Source organism: Megalobrama amblycephala, linkage group LG1 (assembly GCF_018812025.1).
Source record: "Megalobrama amblycephala isolate DHTTF-2021 linkage group LG1, ASM1881202v1, whole genome shotgun sequence".
In the NCBI taxonomy this organism is placed as follows: domain Eukaryota; kingdom Metazoa; phylum Chordata; class Actinopteri; order Cypriniformes; family Xenocyprididae; genus Megalobrama; species Megalobrama amblycephala.
The window spans coordinates 28,659,949-28,687,294 of record NC_063044.1 but is presented as its reverse complement, the minus strand read 5'-3'; the positions used below and the strand labels follow the sequence as shown (position 1 = coordinate 28,687,294).

Here is a 27,346-nt window from a genome sequence, read left to right as displayed (position 1 = left end):
CCAATTCAGAGGTTGCATCCTTCGAAGGACTCGGACTTCAAAGACCACGCCTTTGTAGTTAAAGGGGACGGTCTAGCCTTCGGAGGACAGCCTAGCAACTGCCATTGATAAATGTACTGGACTTTTTATATAACTATGTAAAAAACAAAAAAAAGGGTTCAAAATCAGTCTAAATATGTTCACCTTGGTGCATTTATGTACATAATAAAGAGCATAAACTATATAAAATCACATCTTGGTAACATACAACTATACATTTGAACCGCTTTATATGTTTTTATTTTCATTTTTTTTTAAGAATATTCGACTAAGTTGAAACCCAATACTTACATTTAAAAGTGTAAATCTGACTAATAAACACAATAAATTTTGCGGTAGGGTAGGATGTGAAGGATCCACCATTGCCTGCAAAATGAAGGACATATTTCAAGGCCGCATTTAAAGGAGACTTCAAACTGGGACAGTTTTCGTCAATCAGCCTTGGAAGGATGCAGCCTCTGAATTGGGACACAGCTTATCATTGGTTTCTGCTTCTTCGCCCTGTGTTTTGATCCGGAGATCCAGAACTATTTTTTAGAAGATATGTAATAGCGCCTCTTACCGTATGAAAGTGAAACATGGATTGCCTGAAAATTCTGTCAATGCCTGGAAAGCTTTGTGTCATAAACGATTGAAAATTCCGTCAATGGCGGGGAAAACGTTAATGAATAAATAATCAGTTACTTTCTATTCAGTTTTCATGCAAAAAAAAAGTTTGATCATATAATGCAGATATTAATGTTTGCAATAGCATACAACAATTAGGGGCCATTCACACAGAATGAGTTTTTCCATTCCACTGCACTACTTTTCCATTGTTTTTCTATGTAAACGAACTAGACGGACATGTTTGACTGTTGCGTTTGTGTCTTTTGCAGCATCTCTCCGCAATGCGGTGCTTAAGTTCCACTTTTAAAAAACGTGTCTCTAGACTAGGGCTGCAACGATTAATCGCGATTAATCGTTTGCAAAATAAAAGTCTGTGTTTACGTAATACATGTGTTCTGTGTATAATAATTATGTATATAGACATACACAGACAATCATGTTTATATTTAAGAAAATGTTATATTTATATATAAAATATTTATGTTTATATGTAATATAAAATATATATATATATTTATAATACATGCATATATTTCTAAACTTTATACCTGTATGTGTGTGTATTTATATATACATAATTATTATACACAGAACACACACATATATATTATGTAAACACAGACTTTTATTTTGCAAACGATGAATCGCGATTAATCGTTGCAGCCCTACTCTAGACCTTGCATTTTTTCATTCCGTTGACCTGCATCTCGTGTCTTTAACTGCAACAACGCATTCTGTGTGAATAGGCCCTTACTCTGACTTTGCAGTATATACTGTATGTTGTGCAAAGAATGCCAATTTTCTAGAATGCCAATTTTCAATGACATTTTACGCTAATACAAATTGGATTCAAAATAGCTGTTTTTATTTATGCAAACTGAATGCCACTTGCTGCATTAACCATACAACCTAAAGAGGTCATGCGACAGCATACTACTAATTAGAAATGATAATCAGTACGCAGCAAATAATAGTATTATGCAACTTTAAACATTTCAAAATAATTCAACAAGTGACTGTGGAAGGTATTATCATTCCAATCAAAAATGTGGGATATAGTAGTGCATTGCGTCCTGGTTATATACTGCACATTTAGCCAAATTTAGTAGGTCATGCATACTGTGCACAATACACACTGCAAAAACTGCATAGTACTGTATGCCAAAGGAAATATTTTTTCACAAGGGTTAAACATGAATACCTCATTAGGACAATTGCTTGCAGTGTTCCTCTGGGACTGAACTGTGGTTGGGCTGTTTATCTTCTTTACATGGACAGGTGAATTTTGAATGGACACTACATCACCAAACAGGAAATAAAAGTGAATCCTCTAAGTGTCTAATGCCCTGTGGGAATTTGGCTGTGTATCATCTCTTTAATAATAATTTGCAGCATGTGAAAATAATTTAGTTCACTTTAGCTAAAAAAATATATATATATTTTGTGGAATTTTGGACTACATACTTCACAGGATCGTATTACTAGTCTAGAATCTCAGTCTGTAATTATAGTGCACATGAAGTTGATGCTTAAAGTTCCAGCTACATTTTATAAAAACTCCAAAAGGCGGAACAATGTTTGAACTGTAATCAGATCGTGGCTTTATTTCCTGTTCCATTAACTCCTTTGAATCTTTGAGGAATTCCATTATTCAGACAGATTTTGATCTCCTGACCTGATCTGGTGCTCTCCTGATTGACCTCTGCACCTCCTTTCCTTCGACTCTGATCCTTTCATTCTTGTCTTCTCATTAGAGCCGGCAGCACACATCACAGCCCACGACCTGAGCAGGTCAGGATTAAACTGTAACGTGGATATTCATGCAGCGATACTAAGGTTAGACATGGGATTAGCTCAGGCCACAAAGATGACAAGTTGGCACATAAACTGATACACTTTAGCTTGAATATCAAAGTGTTCTCACAGTAATGGTTGGGGGCAAATCTGTTAAATGATTCATGACGGGGTGGGGCGGTAAAGGCTGGGTCGGTGGTAATGAAATCTACTGAGACTCCAGTTGCAAATCTGTTCCAAATAAATTGACTGTAAAAAACACAAGAAAATAAGAGAATATTAGATAGCGATGAAAAAACATTACAGGCAACGTTTAAATCATGCAAAGCATTTACAAAGGCTTTTAGTAAAGTTACATTTAAAAAGACTCATCAGGCAAAATTCAAAACTAAAGTTGGTAAAATAAAAAATTAACCCTTAAAATATGCAAAAAAATATTCCACTGTATAAGTTAAATTAAAAAGCATAATTATTAAAAACAGTTAATAAATACAGTGCACAGCATAAATGAGTACACCCCCTCTGAACAAATACAAAAGATGTATTTTCTTTATGATCACTAATACAATTCATGGAAAGATGAAATGTATTAAACATATACATAATAAAAACTGAGGAATATATGTCATTAATAGCCATAAAATAAGTAAATTAGCCAATTTTGTTTAAATGAAGGATTGCAGAAATGAGTACACCACAAATGTACAAATGTATAATATTCTAGCACTTAGTATGCCCTCCATAATTTAACTTGGCACAGAGTATACAAGTTCATGACAAATTGTCACATCTGTCCTGTTTAACTCGTGGATGATGAGCTCCTCAAATGCCCTGATCTTTAATGGGGAGTGTTGCTCAACTCGTCTCTACAGAATCCCCCACAGGCGCTCAAGAGTGTTAAGACTGAGTGCAATACATGTCCACAGAAGGTTTTTCATCCTCATTGTCATGTTGAAAAAATGCCCACCAATGCAGGGAATGAGGAAAGGGTAACATCTTCTGTTTCAAGTTTGTGTATTAAATTACACAGTGGTGTGTGAATTCATGACAGCATTGATAAAGCACAACTCCGTCACACCTCCGGCACTCATACATCCCTATATAAGAGCTTTACTACCACTGAACTTTACTGTGGGAACCAGGCACTTCTCACTGTACTCCTCCTCTAGCAACACCATAACATTTGGGATGCTGTTAGATCCAAAATGATTGATGTGGTCTCATGAGGCCAGAGTATTGATTCCCAGAATCTATATTTTGTAAATATGGGCTTTGGAAATGGCTAACTGACTTTATTGTGCTTTGACTACAGTGTGTACGGTAGTTCCAAAGTGGACAACAACCATGCATGCCACTTCTGAAGGCTGTATCTTACTCTGTGAGATAAACAGTCACTCTTTTCATAGCTTTTGCTGGCTCTGAGACACTTGCTTGGTATTTCTCCTGCTCTTTGTCTAGCAGAAAAATCCCTCATCACTAAATGAAAGCTTAAAATGAAGGCCTGATTATTTCAGGGGCCTTGTCACAAGTCCATTGTTTTTGAATTTCTGTGTTCCTTTTGCTATATTTTCACACTTAAAACAAATATTTGGTAATCCTCTTGTACCACTGTCCTCTTTTGTGCTAAGAAATAAGTCTCCTGGCAGTTCTCTCTCAAGTGCTTCCATTGTTGTCAGCATTAAGTCTGAGAATGATTCGGTGGGCTATATAACACTTTTAATTGTCAAGAAATTACTTCTCTTTAAATGTTTTGGTTCAACATACTTACCTGTTGTTCAAACATTGCCTTAAACTTACACCAGAAATTTTTTATTTCGTTTTATTTAGTAACTTTTAGGAGGGTGTACTCATTTTTGCTACACAACATTTTATCACCTTGATAACAAAATCTTATTTTCCTGAATAATTTTGACCTGCTTCTTTGGTAATTGATTAAGCAGACTTGCTGGAACATTATATCTCTAAAGAATCCTAACATGTCTTATAAGTAATTGAGTAATTCCTGACTTTCAGAAGTTTCAGAGGGGGTGTACTCATTTATGCTGTGCACTGTACATCATGCAAAAATAAAAATCTAGATTAGATTATTAGAAAAAAAAAACTATTAGAAAAAACAGAAAATGAATCCCTTAAAGCATGCAAAAATAAACAGATTAATTTGTAAAAATATAATATAAAAATAATAAAATAGAAAACAAATGCCCTTAAAAGTGCAAAACAATTGATTAGTAAAATAAAAATGACCTTAATATAAAATTAATTCCTCTGAAACAAACAAAAAACTTAAATTAGTAAAAAAAAGAAAAGAAAAGAAAAAAAAAAGCCTAAAATAAAGGTTAAAGATTCCGAATAAAGCTTCTATAATGTTTTGTGTGTGTATTTAAAGCGGTTGAGTGGCAGGCTTGAGTACATTCCCCAGTTGATTTAGTGTAGTTAAGATCAGATGGAATGTGTCAAAGCCAAAAGCTCTATTTAATCTCGCTGGCCTCCCCTTCCTCTGACAACACAAGCTGACATCTGACTGGCAGTGGGAGTAAAAGAGACAGAGAGAGAGATCCGGGGTGAACGAGAGTCAAACCGACAGGAAGAATGATAAGGTGATCTAGAAAAGATCAAAGGAGGATTCCAAGAGACAAACAGATGCATTAAACAGCGACGAGACATTTAATGGTGTTCAGAAGCTTTTCTTTATTGGCCTGAAGATTAGAGTCACAGAATGTGTGTAAAAGTTGGTGTGAATTTTATTTTGTAAAAACCGAGAAACAAAGCATGCACAATCGCTCCTTCCAAATTCACTCAAATAAACTCCAACTCGTTCATCTAAATAAACTATACTGAAAAAAAAAACAAGAAAAAAAAAAAACACCTTTTCTTTAAGTTACAACAAACAAACAATGGCTGTCTCTAAACCTAAAGCATTTTTGAGCATCAGTTGAATTATACAGTTAATATAGTTAACATTTACTTACACAGTAAATGTTTTAAACACACACATGATGGCCAAAATGCTGTTGTAGGCAGGTTTTGAGAACCAATTTTCCATTTTTGATCAATTTTTGAACATCAATTAATTTTTGACCAGCATTAGTAATTCATAGTAAACTGTTGAATCACACACAAACATATCAAACTTCACCCCAAAAAATGAATTATATTTTTTCATAAATTTTAAATCTATTTTTAAGACCAACTTTCTGACAATTTTGTTTTGTTTAGCTTATTTTCATGAAAATTGCGTATATTTCTCCCCATATTCTCAATACTGTACCATGAACAAATCCCATTTTTTTCTCACAAATGTATTGATATTAATTACGATTATTCTCAATTTTGTATTTTTAATTTACTGTTTTACAGTAAAAATATTGTTTTTTTTTTTTTTAGAAATCAGCCTAAAATAGGCATCATATATTTGAAGCCTATATGATATATAAATATATCTGTGTGTATGTGTGTGTGTATCTTTTTTTATATATATATATATATATATATATATATGTGCAGTCAAACCAAAAATTATTCAGACATTTTTTATATATTTTTACTAGTGGGTGCAGGACACTATAGTTCATTTAGGTAAGTGAGGATAGCAAAATAAAGTAAACTGTGACATATTATACCCAAAACTTCTTCATACAGTGAACTACCAGTAAAACTGATCAACATTTGGAACCAAAAATTATTCAGACACTTTGACCTGATCAAGTTTTGCTCAAGTGTTATCTGACATAATTAAGATTATTTTTTCTGACACAGTTTAACTCTGAGATCTTGTCATATTTTATTATCTTTTTTTTAAACTATAATAATGAATGAAATGTTCAAGGTGTCTGAATACATTTTGGTTTGACTGTACATATATATACTGTTTTTCTGTTGTTGTTTTTTTTAGAGGGGGGGGGGGGGGTGAAATACGACCTGGACATGTTCTTGACAGGTTTCGTGAGATTCACCCAAACATGTCATGGCCTCAGGATGTAAGAGCATGTGTGTAGATGTGTATTATTGTGTAATACAATTGCATTTTGAAGAAAAAAAGAAAAAGAAAGCAACAGCATACAGATTCAACTCTTACAACACATTAAGACTTGAGCGAGAGTCCCATGAAAACCCCTTTTATAGCTGTTCTATATTAAAACTCGTGTCTTAAAATGTAACAAACCCCTTCCCATTAAATCCAGCTGCAGAAGCACAACTCAGAGAACGAAGGGTGGATGAAACAGCCAAGAAAAAAAAAAAAACACTATAGAACAGCAAATAACGCTTTTCAATAAACAGATTTCGCATCAAAGGGTCAGAGCTCTCAAACAAGAAAGCAAAACGACCCATGCGGGGTTAAACACGGCACACTAAACACACAGCTAAAAGGCAAAAGCTCTTTCGTCTATGTAAACTTATTCATATACTTGTGCCATCTGTAATATTACTTTCCTCTTCAGTGCTGAACGGCAAGTGTACAAAATGCATCTCTGGTCTGCATGCATCATATATTGTAGGACATTTACACATGCCACATGAAGATGTTTCATATCAGTCTGTATGGGCACCTCATTTCCTCTCCTAATCTGCTGAAATAAAGCTTTGTGATAGCATAGGTCAATTCAAAGTGCACATAAGAAAAAGAAAATCACATAAAGGAAAAAAGCAGAAAGGTGGAGAACTTGTGCTTCTTGCAAAAAAACACACACACAAAAAAAGTAAAAACAATGCTTGGCTGCATAAAAGAAGTAGTTTTTTTATTAGTTGCCACATTCAGAGCAACTTAACTATAGTTAAGCTAATGATTTAAGCAAAACTGATGAAGTACCACACACATTATTTTATGCAACCAGGCACCAGAGTAACCTGACGGAGGTCTGTAACCTCTAGACGTGTCAGATGGCCGGGTTAGACTGTGAGAGAAATGAAGCTGTTATATCTCTGAATGTTCCTCTTGAGGATCTCAGAGCAGGGTCCCAGGACACGCTCAAAACGTGGCCGGTCCAGCTTCACACACTTGAGCGGACCCCTGGCCACGACTGTGGCTGCACGCGGTCTGTTCAACAGCAGGGCTATCTCACCTGCACAAATAAAACAAACACACACAGTTTAGCGTAATGACTTGATTTAAAGCTGACATATCAATTTTGATTTTTATCACTCTTTCTTTCCTCTGAAATAATTTTGTTTTTACATACTCTGACACTCAAAACTCAAAATACCAGTATAATTCAGAAATGCATTACGGCATTAGGTCTGGTGTTCCTCAGGGGTCTGTTTTGGTACCGCTTTCATTTACATAATCATCAACACCAATTCAGTACTTAGCAACCTGACACTTCCTAATGAATGAATGTGTGAACTATGCCACTACACTGAGGTTCACAGCCGATCGCAACCAAAGTTTATTTACATATAAAAGTCTTAAAGGGGCGGTACCAAAAACAGTCAGTTTAATTCTAATGATCAGAGAGAGAGAGAAAGAGAGTGGAAACGGTTATAAAAAGCTAAATAATGACTGTTTGTGCAATAACATTCACACCAGACGCGAATGAAGTGTTAAGCGTGAGAGATTTACATCAATGCATCAATAAGTCAATGCAAAGACATGAATAGACATCCTGCGGCGCGAATGACGTGAATCACGTGAATGACACGGCATGAATTTAGCATTTCGGGCGTTTGATGCGCGCGATTCGCCAAGTTGAAAAATCTGAACTTTGCCAAAAATTCGCTTTGCGTTAACCAATCAGGAGCTTGCTCTAGTAGTGAGTACGATGTAGCGAGCGGAGGCAGAAATACGAAAAAACAACGCAGAACAAAATCATCATCGCTGTATGATACATCTTTGTACTTTTATAGAAACAGGAAGAAAAGGGATCTTGCTTGAAAGAAAGTGAGTGAGAAGGTTGGACAATCTGGTAATTTGTAAAAAATGCTCTTTACTCAATTTGAGCTATATATATATATATATATATATAGCTCTAATTGAGTAAAGAGCGTTTTTTATATATATATATATATATATATATATATATATATATATAGCTCTAATTGAGTAAAGAGCGTTTCGAGTGAACTCTAAAATGTTCAAGTGACCAACTACGCAGGAATAACGTGATTTATTCACGCAAGTCGCGTCTGGTGTGAACGCCCCATAAGTAGATATGTGTATGAAATGTGTAGATTATGACCACTTTAAAAGGAAAATTTAAAATTGTGATACAATTATACATTATTTTACTAAATGTTTGAAAAAAAAAAAAAAAAAAAAATGTACAACACTTTCCAGTTAAAAAACTAATAAATTTGGTATGTGGATGGCTGATTTCAGTTGTTTTACATGTTATATTTTGCAAAATAAATTCAATAAATAAATAATTCATGAAATAATAAATAATAATAGTTATATAGTTCAGAACATCAAATACTTAAAATGCTGTATCTTATTCCTCCTTAAAATTCAAATACCAATAAATAACTAAGCCATTTGTAGGTTTGAGCAGCCCGACACTGTAACACTGACTCAACCAATGTCATGAGTTTGGGGCGGGACTATTGGCCAACCAATGGCAGATGGGGGGGTTGTTCAGAAAACCTGTTTTAAACAATCACTATTTTTTCCATTTTGTTTGGTGACAGTGGTGCAGCTCATCTTTAAGCAGTCATCTGTTAAAATCCCTTTGCTGTGTGCCGATTACATAAACACAACGCTTTTAACTAAACAGTTATAAAACAAAGAGCAGTAGCTCTCTATATAGTGTAAATATTACTATATTCACTATGTAGTGTGATCATTTAAAGATCAGTATGCCTGTGGTGCAGCAGTTCAAACCGCACTGACAGTAAACAAGCACACAGATCTACATTCTGCAAGCCCTGCACATGACGAACTGCCACCTGTTAGGAAAGCTACTCTTCCTGTCTGGCTCAGGCACTTCTGTTCTGTTATTTACAAGACTCTGGCACAACACGGCAGGCTCTGCGATCCCTACAACACTCACCGAAGTAGTCAGACGGACCCAGGCGGCCCACTTCAACGTATTCCTCATTATCAGACCTGCGCTGCAGAACAGATGCTGTACCCTGGGAAGAGAAAGAGAGATGCAGGTTTAATGCAGAGGAAAAGAGGAGCACAGGGAGAGAGAAAAGCCTAGCTCACGGTGTCGCAGAGTTTGAGACATGTCAAAAGGATTAGTGCTTTATATGCCTGCAGGTGTACAGGATTTAGACAACCCTGCATGCTGCTTCAGGGGCTCACAAAACACACACACACACACACACACACACACACACACACACACACACACACACACACACACACAAGTACGTCATAGACTGACACATACACGCACACCTGGGCCTGTCAGTGTTGAGATTTCTTGACAATCATAGAGTTCCACTGCAAGCAGCGCCCCACACCGCAATGCAAAAACTCATTTAGAAGGATAAACAAGGAGACACACATGTCACATTTGTCACATCAAGGACAAACACTACCCACAATACAACAGTAAATGGAGGAAGGCTGACAGGACAGGACTTCTCTCTATTCATAGTCACTTTATAGAAGTTGAAAAGACTAACGGCAGTTAATCAGTACAAAATAAAGCATGTAAAAATGCAAAAAAGCATGTAAAACAATTAGAATAATGTAAGTGATGTAAATGTTAAATAAAAAAATTAAACTAAAACTGAAAAACTGTAATATAAAAGGAGTAAATAATTTTAATAATAATTGTAATAATTAACAATTATTTTATTATCACTGACATATTTATATATATATATATATATATATATATATGTAAATATAAGATATATTACAATTATTAGTATTATTATTGAATCGTTCAGTTATTACAGTTGAATCAAATAAAACTAAACACATTTTTAAAAATGTTTCTTGATTTGAATTTTAACTACAATACCTCATCACCTCTTTGATTACTCTCCAGACTGCAAGTAAACTAGTATCTTGTGAGCAAATGTGGGGGTTGGAAGCAGGTTAGAAGGTCATCTACAGACTCTTTTGCTGGGTCACTTAGGGCTTTGCATGTCAACGGCAACAATCTGTACCCTATTCGTAATTTAGATTTACTTTTTAAACATAATTAAAGGGAAAGTTCACCCAAATTCCATGATTTACTCACCCTCAAGCCATCCTAGGTGTATATGACTATCTTCTTTCAGATGAACACAATCAGAGATATATTTAAAAATATTTTGTAGAACGTCACGGAAGTTGACGCTTTTTGGACGTACGTCGAATGCGCCGGAAACTCGTTATTTTACTTTATAAAGTTTTAAATAAGGATACTTGTCTTACACAAATGCATCGATTTGCTTCAGAAGGCCTTTATTAACATCCTGGATTCGTATGGATTCATTTTTTTATGGATGGATGCATTTTTTCTGTCTTCAGAATTTGGGGTACCATTATAAACCTTGGAGGAGCCAGGATATTTTTTTAAATATATCTCCAATTGTGTTCGTCTGAAAGATTATAGTCATATACACCTAGGATGGCTTGAGGGTGAGTAAATCATGGAATAATTTTCATTTTTGGATGAACTATCCCTTTAATGAGATTTATGATTAAATGACATCACATATGTGGGGGAAAGTAGTTTTACCAAAACTGCTGTATGTCGGTTTCAAACAACAGTCCAGTTACAACCATATCTTAGATAGCAGCACTAGCTATTAAAACTATTCCATAAACATCTAAAAAAAAATAAATAAATAAATGAACAAACTTGCAAATTTTGATTGGATGTCATCCCTATATAAGTGGAAATCCATGTAATGCTTATAAATTGAGAACACATACAGTGAGGTATGTGAGTGATGCCAGACCTGACCTGTTTGTTCTCAATAGAGGTGTTGTCTTCACTCAAACTGTTAGTGGACACTGACATATGATTTGAACCAGTTCTAATCCACTGTTGCTAAAGACTGAAACAGCACTTGTCGAAGTAGTCAATAACATATCACTGCACTACTGGATCTCTTTGGAGCTTTCAACACACAGTTGACCCCATTGACCTTAACATCCTGGTAGAAGGCTTGAAAATCACAGGTCAAGTATGAAAATCAAGGGTCAAGGATAGTGTCCATCAAAGTTGTGTATTGGAGTTATTACTTGCATTGTTGTAAACACTGTGTTAACTTCCACTGCTACACTGACAAGACACAATTATGCATCAACAAGACTAAAAGGTTATTTTGTAATGTTTTCTACAACTAAAGATTTATTTAGGTGTTAAAAGGTGTTTATATTTGACTTTTGAAGCTTAGAACATCTTAGACATTGCATAACAACAGCCTAGCAAAACGCTAGCAACAACAAACAGAAAAAGGTGCTAAAACCCTAAGAAACTGCATTCGCAACTCTCAAGCAACTACCCATAACTCTCTAGCAAAGACAGCAGGGTGCTAAAACCACATAGAACACTACAGCGACTGCATAGAAACCACCTAGCAACCACATAACAAGGTGTTAAAATCACTTAAAACACTTTAGAACTTTAGAAGCACAACAACGCCCTAGAAACCACTTGGGACACCTTAGAAATAGAATAGCAACATACTAGCAACTACCTATAACATTTTAGCAGCCACATAACAAGGTGCTAAAACCACTTAGAACACTTTATAAATTGCATAGCAACACCCAAGCGACCATCCACAACATTCTAGCAACCACATAACAAGGTGTTAAACCACTCAGAACACTTTAGAAATTGCATAGCAACACCCTAGCAACCACCCATAACATTCTAGTAACTGCATAACAAGGTGCTAAAACCACTAAGAACACTTTAGAAATTAAATAGCAACACCCTAGCAACCACCCATAGCATTCTAGTAAATACATAACAAGGTGCTAAAACCACTAAGAACACTTTAAAAATTCCATAGCAATACCCTAGCAACCACCCATAACATTCTAGTAACTACATAACAAAGTGCTAAAACCACTAACACTTTAGATATTGCACAGCAACACCCTAGCAACCACCCATGGCATTCTAGCAACCACATAACAAGGTGTTAAACCACTTAGAACACTTTAGAAATTGCATAGCAACACACTAGCAACCATCCATAACATTCTAGTAACTACATAACAAGGTGCTAAAACCACAAAGAACACTTCAGAACTTGCATAGCAACACCCTAGCAACCACCCATAACATTCTAGTAACTACATAACAAGGTGCTAAAACCACTTAGAACACTTTAGAAATTGCATAGCAATACCCTAGCAACCACCCATAACATTCTAGCAACCACATAAGGTGTTAAACCACTTTATAACACTTATAACAGGAAACAAATAACAGTGGTAAAGTTCTAAAACCATTCCTGGCAACCACCCATGAGGTTAACTTTGCATGGTTAAGCAATAGTCACACATTATTAAGAAAATATAAGTGTTCAGAAAGTAAAAATCTGGTATAGACTATGCAATTTTACTGCTAACTTACAAAGCTCTGTGATATTACCTATAAGACTACCTGAAAGATCTCCAAATGCCCTATTGCCTTCCATGTCTCCTTCAATCATAGGATGCATGCCTCTTTAAAGTGCTGTTCGAACATCTGCTGATGGAAAGGCATTATGTTACACAGCTTCACAGCTGTGGAACTGCCTCGCTGCCAATATGAATAATCAGACACGCTGCCAATATCTTATTCAACATCTAGAGTACAAACATTCCTGTTCAGTCAAACATAGCTCAGATAACTCATGCATACAGGCTACCTTTTTTACCTGAAGGCATCAAGCTCAATTGGACATCTAAGAGTTTGGGTTAACTGAGATACCAATGTTGTTGACTTGCTGTTTACTCACGTTCAGTAAAGTCTGGTGCTGGCGTCTGGGCGGGTGGCTCTCCACCTCTCAGTCTCTTTTAGGAATAGCATACCATCTAATTTGCCTTGATGCATAAATACTAACGCACTTTCTCCTCTACTTCTCCTGCATTGATGTGTGCATATTTAGGTATGCATATTTTTGTACCATTTCATGGGATAAAATAGGAAGAACTGTTTTAACCTTTTATTTTCTCACGTTCTATCACACAAACCACATAAACACTTTTTATCTTATGTTACAAATTATTGATTAGCATAATTTATGTAAAAGGTAATACCAGAATGCACTGTGACAAGCTCAGAGTAAAAAAATTATCTAAAATAGCAGATGAAGAATCGAAAAATTTCAATTATAAATAAACATTTTATATACACATGAGTTTATATCTCATAATTCTGACTTTATAACTTGCAGCTGCTAGTTTATATCTCAATTCTTACTTTATTTCTCGCAATTGCGAGTTTATATCTCACAATTCTGACAGTTTTTCTCGCAGACTTTCTCACAATTTTTTCTCGCAATTCTGCACATTTTACCAATTCCAATCCACATCAATCTTAATAACTACTATTAATATTGTTTTTAATCGTTTTTCTCTGGAAATGAAAAATGTAATTGCGAGTTTGAGCCAAAAAAGAGATATCCTGCAAAAATTATTAAATAATTCTGACTTTATAACTCACAGTTGCATTGGGTCAGCGGGGTCAGACAAAAACAGGTGGAAAAGAAAAGACATATCAAAATAATTAAGAATTATGTGTGAAACCATAACCCTTTTCTGACTTTATAACTCCAGAAGTGCAAGGTAGATCTCAGAGACTAGTTAGCTAAAGAATCTGACTTTATACCCGCACTTGTAGCTGCTAGTTTATATCTCACAATTCTGACTGTTTTCTCGCAATTCTGACTTTCTCGCAATTTCAAGTTTATATCTCACAATTCTGACTGTTTTTCTCGCAATTCTGACTTTCTTGCAATTGTGAGTTTATATCCCGCAATTCTGACTTTATAACTCACAGTTGCAAATTTATATCTCACAATTCTGACTGCTTTTCGCGCAATTCTGACTTTCTCACAATTTCAAGTTTATATCTTGCAATTCTGACTGTTTTTATCGCAATTCTGACATTCTTGCAATTGCGAGTTTATATCCCGCAATTCTTACTTTATTTCTCGCAATTGTGAGTTTATATATCACAATTCTGACAGTTTTTCTCGCAATTCTGACTTTCTCGTAATTGCGAGTTTATATCCCGCAATTCTGACTTTATAACTCACAGTTGTGAGTTTATATCTCATAATTCTGACTTTATAACTTGTAGCTGCTAGTTTATATCTCAATTCTTACTTTATTTCTCGCAATTGTGAGTTTATATATCACAATTCTGACAGTTTTTCTCGCAATTCTGACTTTCTTGCAATTGCGAGTTTATATCCCGCAATTCTGACTTTATAACTCACAGTTGCGGGTTTATATCTTATAATTCTGACTTTATAACTTGTAGCTGCTAGTTTATATCTCACAGTTCTGACAGTTTTTCTCACAATTCTGACTTTCTCGCAATTGCGAGTTTATATCCCGCAATTCTGACTTTATAACTCACAGTTGCGGGTTTATATCTTATAATTCTGACTTTATAACTTGTAGCTGCTAGTTTATATATCACAATTCTGACAGTTTTTCTCGCAATTCTGACTTTCTTGCAATTGCGAGTCTATATCCCGCAATTCTGACTTTATAACTCACAGTTGCGGGTTTATATCTCACAATTCTGACTGTTTTCTCGCAATTCTGACTTTCTCGCAATTGCGAGTTTATATCCTGCAATTCTGACTTTATAACTCACATTTGCGAGTTTATATCTTATAATTCTGACTTTATAACTCACAGTTGCGAGTTTATATCTCATAATTCTGACTTTATAACTTGCAGCTGCTAGTTTATATCTCACAATTCTGACTGTTTTTCTCGCAATTCTGACTTTTTTGCAATTGTGGGTTTATATCCCACAATTCTGACTTTATAACTCACAGTTGAGTTTATATCTCACAATTTTGATTGTTTTTCCTCGCAATTCTGACTTTATTTCTCACAAGTTTATATTCAGCAATTCTGACTTTATTTCTCACAAGTTTATATTCAGCAATTCTGACTTTATTTCTAGCAATTGTGAGTTTACATCTCACAATTCTGTTTTTCTCGCAATTCTGACTTTATAACTCACAGTTGCTAGTTTATATCTTGCAATTGCGAGAAAAAAAATCTGAATTTTGAGATAAAAAGTCGCAATTATCTTTTAAATTGTTTTATTCTGTGGTGAAAACAAGCTTCCTTAGTAAAGATTTTTTTACATTGTTACAAAAAAGAATATTTTCAAATAAATTATGTTTTTTAAACTTTCTAATCACTCTGGTCAAAATGGTAAAATAAGGGCATGTCATATTTATACAGAAAAACTAGTAGCTAGTCTGGGGCTTGATATATATGGGTTTCATTAATTATGGACCTTCTGTAGCGCTCAGTTACATGCTGTAAAAAAACAACAACAAAATAATAAAAAAAACCTCATGAAAGATCCACAAAATTCTCAGCACAGCTGTACAGTCCTTTGACCAGCTCTTATTTAATATATTTATGAATAACTCAAAAGAGCTAACCCTGTGAGAAAATGTGGAAACAAGTCAGAACATTGCATTTTTAATATGCCAGAGATGGCTTTCATCTCATACCGAATTGCATGTGCCTATAATTATGTGGTACATAATGACAGATTCCACTTTTTTCATTTCTTTTTTCTTTAAAAAAGCTCTTTAGCTAAAGTTTTAAGCTTTGAATGTTTCGGAGTGACTCTGAGTGGATCAGCGTTTTGGTATGTGCAGGATCTTGGCTGGGGACGTGCTCTCCGGAGGTATGACATCATGGGGATACCCTGGAGCTGTTGGTTTTGCATTACTATCAAATTAAATGTCTCACAATGGGCAACAAATTGTTTCAACATCTGTGGGAAAACCTATTTAACACAAAAAAACTGATTAAGAGAAAATACAAACACAAACACCCAAATGCAAACAATCCAGCAGACGTATGGCACAGAGATCTCTAACTGGCCTTCTGCTCTCACACGATTAAGACAGTCTGACAACAGCTGTATGGGTAATAAACCACACCACGAATCATCACATTTAGCACGGCCCAAATTAAGATGATGGAACGTTATACATTGTGAAATCAATTAATGTGTGACGCATCAAATCATAGCTGCTCTGTGACTTGATCTAACAAACAACAAATGCATCTCAAATCAGGGTTATTAGAGTTAAATAAACCTACAACCATAAAAAACAAAAACAAAAAAACAATTTCATTACTTGAAATAAAATAAACGTTACCTCAAATAAAATATCAAAAACAAACTTATTTATTTCAACTAGCTGCCAAGGCAACATTTCTCATTTTCATTTTAATTTCATAACTTGATGTTTCTAAAATAACAAACTAAAACTGAAATAAAAATTAAAACAATATATGTAGACATTACGGGTGTAACAGTACACAAACGTGAAATTCGGTACGTACCTTAGTACTGAAGTCACGGTTGGTGTTCATGATAAAATTAATGTTTTCTTGACAAAATTATTTATACATTACTAAAAGGTAAAGCAAATATAATGAATATGTAAGCTAATATAGTGCATATATTCAGTGAAATGCTCCACTCTAGATTTAATTTCTCCAGTAAACTAACATGCTGTGCACACTAAATGACTTGTCTGAGGTAAATGTAATGCTACATGATATATTATTCTCAAGCTGTTTTATTGATGTCTTTCTGCGGTTGAAACACTGGTTGAGAGATTACACGTAAACATGTCCATATAGATCATCTGTTCTTCTTCTGCGCTTTTTTCCTGTCGTGGTGGTTAACAAACAGCGTTGCATTGTCGTGCGCGCCCCCTTCTGGATTGGAGTGTTATTGACTGTATTTGTAGTGTGACTGCATGCACCGAACCGTGACGTCCGCATCGTGATGATTCATGATGGATACATGTACCGTTTCACCCCTAGTAGACATATATGTTTTTTGACAAAACAAAATTACTTAAATTTTAACCAAAATGAAAACAGAAAATCTAAGAATAAAAACAAACTATAATAGTGTTTCAATGATACGAAAACAACACTGTCCCAACCACAGGGCCAAAGTAACATGTCAGAGACAAAGCGCAGAGCTTTTTTCTTAACATTTCTCTTAAATTTTGTGTAAATTGCCAGAATGTAAAATAAAGAATTTGTGAGGCAGTTTTAATAGCAAGTCCTCAGTGGACTGAAATTGTGTTAACTCTGTTATTGGCTTTAGCCTTAAATGCTCATAGATTACACAGAATACCTACTATGCACTTAAATGCAGATTAACACAGCATTTAAGTGCATTGCATGTATGCCAGAATGCATTGCAACAAGCTCACTAGTAGAAAGAAAAAATCCATCCAAGATGGTGGATAATACAAGAAAATTGTCAATTATGACTATAACGCAATCATTACAAAAAAGTATCAATAAAACTGTCTAAAGATGCCTAAGAAGGGTGTAGCCTGTGTATGAAGTAGACAGCAAGGCAGCTCACTATGGTTTAGAACAAACCATAATGTGATAAATCAATAAAAACATTTCAGTTTAAGGTGGCTTTATGTCAGTATGTTTCCTGTGATCCTCCTATTTAGTGTGTAATTAGACATGGGTGTGTGTGTGTGTGTGTGTGTGTAATGAAGGTCCAAACCACAAAAAGTAGAAGAGGTGAAAGAAAAAATACGACAAAAGGAAGATGTTTCATTCACAGTATCTGTCAAGACGAACAAGAAGTGAAAAGTAAAAACTATGGGACCAGAGCTGGACAATGACACCCACACAGCTCTTCCTTCCCAAGCCCGTGTCAGTAAAGCCGTCCCTAGTTCCCTCGCTCAGGTCTGGAGTCTGGGCCTGACCCTGTGTGAAAGTCTGCAGCCTACATTCCATCACTGAACCGCTGGCCACCCCGCGCTGGGAATCAGGCAGAGACGGAGGAAGAGAGAGACAAACAAGCAGTGAGACAGACCCATGTCTCATGCTAAAGTCCTCTTCATTTATTTTTATCTGTCTCTCTGCCCTGCTATTCTCTGACCCAGATGAACAGAAGATGATGGAAATGCAAACTGGGGTAAAGATGAGCAAAATAAAAAAATAAAAAAAGCAAAAAAAGAAATTGAACTGAAAATAGAATAGATTAGCTCTGAACAAAGAGTAGAATAAATAGAGTGTAGGATAGACTTAATTTTTCTTTGTTTGTGTTTAACTTCTAAGTATATTATTTACAGTGAAGTAATTGTATTATTGTGTGTCCTTATGATGTATTTTTGTAAACTACACTGTATACCTAGTGAAACGACATTTCGTTCCACTGTATACCTGTATATGGCTGGAATGACAAACTAATCTAAATCTAAAACTAAAGAACAGAACAGAAAACAAACACAAATGAGAGCAATACAGAATAGATCTGAAAAAACACAACAGAATAGAACTGATTATAGAGAATAGAACAGAACAGAACAGAACATAGATAATATAAAAGAATAGATTTCAATAGGACAGAGCGGAATAGAACAGAGTAAATAGAACAGAACAAATACAATACATTAGAACAGAATAGAACACACAATAGAGCAGAATAGAACAGAGTAAACAGAATAGAACACATAATAAAGTGGAAACAGAATAAAACATACACAGCAAAATCACCAGAGTTAAATCAACTCTGTTCGGAGTACATATGGTCCCTCTCTAAATAGTGTTAAAGTAACACTTAACCAGAGTTAAAGTTAGTGAGATAATTAAGTGATGATTGAGCGTTAGTGATGAACACCTGCTGTTAACAAGCAGAATCACTGACGAAAAGAGAAACACAAGAACTACAACAGCCACATTCTTAGATTAAATCAACTGAAGATAAGACATTATATCTCTCAAGATCTCAGCAGAGGAGGATTATCTTTTCTTCAGTGATTCTGCTTGTTAACAGCAGGTCATTTGTGCTATCATCATTAGTGCTCATTCATCACTTAATTAATCGCTTAATTATCTCATTAACTTTAACTCTGCTTCAGTGTTGCTTTAACACTATTTAGAGAGGGACCGTATGTACTCCGAACAGAGTTGATTTAACTCTGGTGATTTTGCTGTGTACAATAGATTAGAACAAAACAGAACACAATAGAGTGGAATAGAACAGAGTAGACAGAATAGAACACATACAATAGACTAGAACATAATAGAATGCAGAATAGAGTGGGACAGAACACAGTATACAGAATAAAACACATGCAAGATTAGAACAAAATAGAACACAGAATAGAGTGGAATAGAACAGAGCAGACAGAATATAACATACAATACACTCTAGAAATAACTGTAAAATAATGAAACGAATTTAGACAGTAAAATACAGTTTTCCACTGAAACAGTAATATACCATAAAACAATGCATTCTGGGTAATATTAGTTGTTTTAAGAAAACAGGCCTATAGGCTACTTTCTGGAAAACAACAAATAATATAACCAAGAGGACATTGTAATATACAGAAGTAATATACTGTAAAAACAATGCATTCTGGGTAATATTTGTAGTATTTGAAAAAGTAGCCTATAGGTTACATATGTACGGTATATTACTAGTTCAATGGAAAACGGTATTTTACTGTGTAAATTTGTTTAGAGTGTTGATTAGATCGAAACAGAACACATAATAGATTAGAATGGAATAGAATAATATAGAATAGAACTGAACAGAACAGAATTGTGCAGAGTGAATAAAACAGAGGACGATAAAACTGTGCAACCAAAATGGAACTCAAAATGTCACAATAAACTGATCAAAAGTGACAATAAAGACATTTATAATATTACAAAAGATTTCTATTTCAAATAAATGCTGTTCGTGTGAACTTTCTATTCATTAAAGAATCCTGATAAAATTCATCACGATTTCCACAAAAATATTAATCAGCACATCTGTTTTCAACATTGGTAATAATAAGAAATGTTCATTAAGCGTCAGGTCGGCATATCAGACTGATTCTGAAGGATTATGTGACACTGAAGACTGGAGTAATAATGCTGAAAATTCAGCTTTGACCTTGGAAACTAGATTTGTAAGTGCTTCTGTCTGTCTGGCTGTCTGAAGCCACACACACATCTGGACACAGCAGCAGGTTTCCTTCACTCTCAGTCAGTCGCACTCACACAGACTCAATACTGGCGCACACCTCCTTCCATTGTTCAGCAATGAAGAACTAACCTTTTCAGCTACACATGTGTGTACTTTATATGGCTCATCAATCTCAGATTTATAACATTTCCCAAAGGAAGAATTCTTACAAAAGTCTTTTCCGAACGCACATACTTGTGACATTACCTGAGCAACATCATTCTCAAATGTAGAATAAATCTAACAGAAAGTAATGCAAAGTTTCATCTGTGTGACGTTTGGCACCTCAACATGAGGAATGTTTCATCAAAATCATAAGCAGGCCAGCCCAAAATCAATTAAAATGGGATTTTTGTCTGCCAGGCACAGATCATACAGTAAATCCATATATCTCCACAACATTCATGTCTGTAGCACAAACAGTGCAGAAAAAGTTTAATAGTCAGTGTTAAAAGGTTAGTTCACCCAAAAATGGTGAACTCAGGTGGATGCGTGGAGAGCACAGCATCATGGGAGCACAGGATGGGAAAAATGAAGGGTTAGAGCACTACTTCATTCAACAGCCTGATTATATTAGTACTGCAACCTTCATGGAGGAGAGAATGAGAATGAAAAAAGAGGCGCTGAAAATATGAGAACAGACACAGACGGTAAATGAGCCCCCTCCAGACTTCACAACATCTTCATAAATGTGGAGTTAATCAAAATATTGTTCAAAGATCTGGCAGAGAATGAGAAGAATGCTGAATCAGCACCACGAGGGGTTTCAGAACTGTAAATGTGTTCGGTGGTGTTGACAGCACAAAGCAAGAGTATCAGCTAACGCAAGCAAGGACAGAGAGGACTAAATGTATTTGCACACACACAACCAATATATAGTAGGGCTGGGTATCGCCAACTACCTTAGAAAAGGAATTGCGATATACTGTTCCTCATTCAATACATTCCCATGCTTTTAACAATGACGACTGAAAACAACTCCAGGGTGCTTGCACACAAGAGAAAGAGCAGTTTGATCTGTTTCGAGGGTGTGGAAAAAATTAGTATGAAATCAAGCGAGAATACCACAAATTAGATTTCCAAAAGTACTGGGAATCCAACAGGATGGTCTGAAACTCTCTTCGGTCAACAGACGCCTACGCTGGATTGCATTGCAGTAAAAGTTAAAATATTGAATTAGTCTAGTGCGTAAGCTCCTTTTGAAAGTGCCAGGCCAAAACTCCCGAAGCAACCTTTCAGAGGAACCAAAGAGAGCCATTCTCCTCTGGTCAGCATGCAGGAACAGGTACTTACATGACTGTTATTGTGTTTACCAAAAAAGTAGGATTGTTCTTCACTAGCTGTAGTGAACAAACATGCAGACAGTCACTTGCACACACACCTCTGTTATAATGAAGAAATCATCTCCTGGTTCTCCCTGCACTACGATCTTCTCGCCATCTTCAAACTGCACAGGCTCCAGAGCATCGGCCACGGTCAACCTCTCCCACTTATCAAGGGATTCTGCAAGACACAAAAATTTGATGTTAAGGAAGACGAAGAAACTTTCAATCAGATTTTCATTTGGATTTAAAGGGACCTGAAAAGGTATTCATTAGTGTTTTTAGTGAGTTATTAGTGAATCTTTGGGTAGACAGCGAATCGATTCAAATTACGATTTACAGGTTTTTGCAAATTCGATTCGATTAATGATTCGACTCTGTACTTTTTTTTTTAAAGTTCATTCATAGGATTATGTAAATGCTTCTTGTAATGTGTCTTAGGCAGGGGCGTAGTTTGTGGGGGGGGGTAATCCCCCAATATTCAAAGCCATCAGTTACAACCCCCCCAATACAATACAACCATACCAACGTTCAACCCCCCCAAAGTTGAAACCAAATCTACGCCCTTGGTCTTAGGTAAAAAAAAAAAAAAAGACAAGCTACTTAAGATTGTTTATTGCACCAAGCAACTTTAAAGTAAACTCAATTGCTCAATGCTGTGCGAGCCGAATGAGAGTCGCAGCACAGATCAACAGCAGGAGTCAGATTTCATTTATAATGAGAGTGAGGAGCTGACTGACAAGACGATGACAAAAGATTTGGTTTCAGAGCGAAATGTAAAAGTGTCTATTTGGCAATATTTTGGATTGAAACCCAATGAAAATAGGGAACCTGCAAAGGGTTAGTTATTAGTTTTTCTATGAAGAATAATAATGAACCCACCATTCAAGCAATAGCTGCCCCCGAATTGCCCTGAATTTGAAAAGTGAAAGCAAAATACACTCGGCATTCATAATAATGCGTATCCACTGGCATGGAGCAAAGCAAGAGTTTTTAGTTTATTCCTATGGAAGCCCAACTTGAAAATGCAAGCTCTGCTCCACACCGTTATGCGCATTTTACGAATTAGTTATTTAAAATCAAGATGCAAAAGAGGTACATTACCAAATCATGATTCATTCGATTTTAAGCATTTAAACTGACCTTTCAAAAATCTGTTTAAAAATTGATGCATATACATCAGCAGTATCTGTAATTGAACAAAACAAAGTGAATCGTTACACCGCTAGATGTAAAAATCTGAATGAATGATACTACGATAACGTCATGGTGCAACAAAGCAGCAATGATTTGAAGCAAAAGGCACAGAAGTTGAATTTCCATCCATCCAAAAGAAACAAACAGCCTAGAGTGATATTTTTAGAGGCAATTTTGAGAAAGCTTTGCTATTTTTTGTGTGCAATGAGCATCCGGTGGTCCGTGATCGAGAAGTGGGTGTGTCATCAGAGGCTGAGACTAATGCTTTTATAAATAAACTGACTAATCAGAAAGACACCAAGGCTTATCACGAACTTCCTGCAGAATGAGGACTGGATCTCGACCTAGAAGAGCTTCTGTTGCTCATGGACTATTGAAGCCATGGCCGTGAGAAAAGAAACCGCCAAAGCCATCATTCAATACCCACCACATTCCAGAAACTCTTCCCACCTTTTCCAGTATCCATCACACTGGCGTACCACACACGAACACGACCACACTAAAACCCTCAAGACTTCTGCAGCGCCGCCCCATCCTTCAGCTGCAAATAATAACGAACGCCTCTGCCCTTTGCTGTTTGCTCCCTCTGTCATTCTTCATTTCCCATCATCCCAATGCAAAACAGTAGCAGACTATCATTCTCAAATCAGACCTCATAATAGTTTAAACTTTTAAATAGTTAAAAGGAGACAATGTGTGTGTGGCTTAGGTGTGTGTTTGTGTGTTGGGGCCAGCCTGTCTGCATGCCCCAGACTAATGGTCACTTTATCAGGCTGGCTAAGACATCCTCACGCCCGGGCAGACGTCCACCTGCTTTAGTCGTAACATGAGCCGTCAGTGAGGGAAAAATCAACACCGCATGCTTCGACTAAGAAAAAAAGTGTGTATGTGTGCATCTATATTAGCACCTTAGGATATTGAAACATAGCATAAGAAAAATACATATCTGAGTCTTTCCAATAAGCACTAGAAAAGGTAGGCTTTTGGTGATATTCCATAAATATATTAATATTTTGAAGGGAGGGAGGGACTTTAAATCAGAGGAACCATACATTAAAACTCATTTTCATATGAATAATCAAGGTATGCTTTCCATACCATTATCCGTTTAATGAAAACAAGACAGAATATTTCAATATATTTTTTTTATAATAATAATAATAATAATAATAATATTATATATATATATATATATATATATATATATATATATATATAAATAATGTATGTATGTATGTGTGTATATATATATATATATAAAATACATTTATATAAAATATTTTATTACGAAATGTTTATTTATATGCATCAGTATTTCCATAAACAGCAATATATGTTGCATACATATAGTTTTACTAAAACATGTACTATATGAAAATGTCACATGGGGACACAAAAGAAAATTGATACATGATTTTTTAATCAATTTATTGAAACTGACACCTTGGCACAGTCATTTCAATAGGAATCCACGCAATCGGGAACTCAATGAGGGCAAAATATTTAACCACACAGATTTTGGATCGGGGGTATAAGTTGGTCACATGACTCACTGTGTTGACCAACAGAAATCTGCTTGGTTTGAAAGTGAGCTGTGCTTCATATACTATTGACAACATACAATAGACCATTTCTGCTAATAGACCTTATTTCGCTTAAGCGGCCACACTTTAACAGCATTTTTGCTATGGATGTTTAAATCAGATAAGTTATTAAAACATCTCTATCTTAACGCTCTCAAACTAGTGGATCAGAATGTTTAATTGTCAAATAAAAAATGCATTAAAATCAATTGAATAGATACTTAGTTCAGTATCTCCTATCCCTCATTCTGAATAGTTGTTAGCACATTGTATGTGGTTCCTAGGGTGTTCTTAAAGGATTAGTTCATGTTCAAATTAAATTTTCCTGATAATTTACTCACCCCCATGTCATCCAAGATGTTCATGTCTTTCTTTCTTCAGTCAAAAAGAAATTAAGGTTTTTGATGAAAACATTCCAGGATTTTTCTCCTTATAGTGGACTTCAATGGGCACCAAACGGTTGAAGGTCAAAATTACAGTTTCCGTGCAGCTTCAAAGGGCTTTAAACGATACCAGACGAGGAATAAGGGTCTTATCTAGAGAAACAATCGGTCATTTTCGGGAAAAAAATGACTTACAGAAAAAATGGAACTGCCGCTGCGTTCGTTCCGTAAGTAGAATAGGGAAGGTGTAGGACATACAGCGTAAGCTTTTTGAAGAATACGAAAGTGCGGTTTTGGCGGAAGCACTTGGAAGGCGATCATTTGTTTATATAAAGCATATACATTTACATTTTTTTTGAAAATGATCGACCGTTTCTCTAGATAAGACCCTTATTCCTCGTCTGGTATCGTTTAAAGCCCTTTGAAGCTGCACTGAAACTGTAATTTTGACCTTCAACCGTTTGGGGTCCATTGAAGTCCACTATAAGGAGAAAAATCCTGGAATGTTTTCCTCAAAAACCTTCATTTCTTTTCAACTGAAGAAAGAAAGACATGAACATCTTGGATGACATGGGGGTGACTAAATTATCAGGAAAAATGAAGTGAAAGTGAACTAATCCTTTAATGATTGCTAGCTGAATGCTTAAAAGGTCAAAGTCAAAAGTACATCCCAAATATTCTGATCATGTGACGTAACAATTGAATGTGAAAATACGACTCTTATTTTTTGAAGCAGTTTTTTGCGCAAGACCTCACAAGCGTTAAAACCTCACAAACCATCGTAAAACGTGCCAAGACTTCACAAAACGGTACCGATTTCACCACAATCTCAAAAAAAAATCTTACGCAAACAAAAACATGCCCCCCTCAAAGGCAAGAAGACGAGCGAAGAAAAGAGGTTTGAAGAGCGAGAGAGCTGGGTGTTTGAAGACAGGCCGTGACAGGGCTGTGAAACGGAGAACACAGAGGAGAAAGAAAAATAGAGGAAACCGAGAGGAGGAGTGTGTTTGTTCAGCCATTTAATAACCCCATTTAGAGCGACGAGTGACCTCAGGGTGCTGAAGGACGAGGGGTCACCGCAGAACTGACCATCTTAATGTTCCTCTTTCTCGCTCCTCTTTGTCTCTCTCTCACCAAACAAAACCACTGGAATGCAAGTCAGGGTAGAATCTGGTAGCGGTGTCTGTCAATCAAGACTACACTCTTAGAATGAAGGGTTCTTCGGAAATAGAAGGTTCTTCAAATTCTGCATAGAACCTTCTAAAGAACCATTTTGGGCCACTCATAGAGTTGCTATATTGATCTTTGAAGGTAAAGAAAATGCTCTTAACTTCATTTACAGGTTCTTCAGATCAGTGTTTTGAATTCTGAGTTCTCAGAGAAAATTAAAATGCTGTTACTTGACTATAAAACTCTTCGTGGTTATAATTAGAAAATTTATTTTCATGCATACTAGAAGTTCTTAGACAATATAAAGTCTATAAGCCTCATTCATTAAACACAAGCAGAATGAATTTCAGTAACAAAATTCTCATTACTGTACTTACCAAGTATAGACACCTTACTGAGGAACTCTTCATACATCTTCCTCTTCCTCAACGTGCTTCCCTAAAAAAATATTAAAGCAGCAGTTAGAAGGCACATGGAGGACATCAGGTAACATAAGCTCCTGCCCTCTAATCAGTCTCTACGGAACAAGAACAAGAAACACAGTGCTGAGAACAAAGCCGGGGGACTTTCCTCAAACACAGTGCTGAAGAAGAACTATAAACATCCAGATTAAAGCAAAGTTTTGGCTTCCTTCTCTTTTGTTCCTAGTGTTGTCTTTTTCAGCTCTGACTCAAATAAAACACACAGAAACGCATTAAGAAGAGACGGTCCCATAGTTAAGAAAAATCACAAATGATCTTCTTATTGTCTCAATTGTTTCTCCTAGACAGGAGATTAAATGGAGGAGAAATGGAGACTGCAGTCTCTGTGTTCTCAGATTTGTCTCTTGGGAAAAATTTAGTAATCTCAGGTGTGTCCTCCAGACTTTTATCAATTTTATAGGGCTTTACTCTTGCAGCATGTCAACAATTGCATCATTTGTTTTCATTTAATTTTAGTAAAAATCTTCCTCTAAGACTGAGTGGAAAACTTTATTAACTAAACCACCTTCATATCTGAGACAATGAGACGTATACGCAAATGTCCAGCCACTGACTGGCTGTGAAGATCATCTCTCTTACGAGGTCAGTGACCTCTCCACCCCTGGTGTTTGAGAAGAAGATACAAAAACATCAGAAGAACATCTAAGATGGCCTGCAGACACT

The 27,346-nt window shown here is 35.8% G+C and overlaps 1 protein-coding gene and 1 long non-coding RNA gene across 3 annotated transcripts in view; both read right to left on the bottom strand.

Moving 5' to 3' along the window:
• Positions 1-1,355: 1,355 nt before the first annotated feature.
• On the bottom strand, positions 1,356-2,798 carry LOC125249673. Its single transcript, XR_007180602.1, has 3 exons — positions 2,573-2,798; positions 2,324-2,451; positions 1,356-1,944 (listed from the first exon to the last, which is right to left on the bottom strand). It is a non-coding gene; the product is annotated as an uncharacterized LOC125249673 (long non-coding RNA).
• Positions 2,799-6,338: 3,540 nt separating this feature from the next.
• Positions 6,339-27,346, bottom strand: part of prkar1b (protein kinase, cAMP-dependent, regulatory, type I, beta) — an 81,785-nt gene continuing 60,777 nt past the window's right edge. For both annotated transcript variants that reach the window (XM_048188023.1, XM_048188015.1), the window contains exons 8-11: positions 26,579-26,639; positions 21,928-22,049; positions 9,426-9,507; positions 6,339-7,502 (exon numbers count right to left, since the gene is read on the bottom strand). In XM_048188023.1, the coding sequence (XP_048043980.1) occupies positions 7,330-7,502; positions 9,426-9,507; positions 21,928-22,049; positions 26,579-26,639 (438 nt within the window). In that variant the 3' untranslated portion in view covers positions 6,339-7,329. The remainder of the gene's footprint in view (positions 7,503-9,425; positions 9,508-21,927; positions 22,050-26,578; positions 26,640-27,346) is intronic.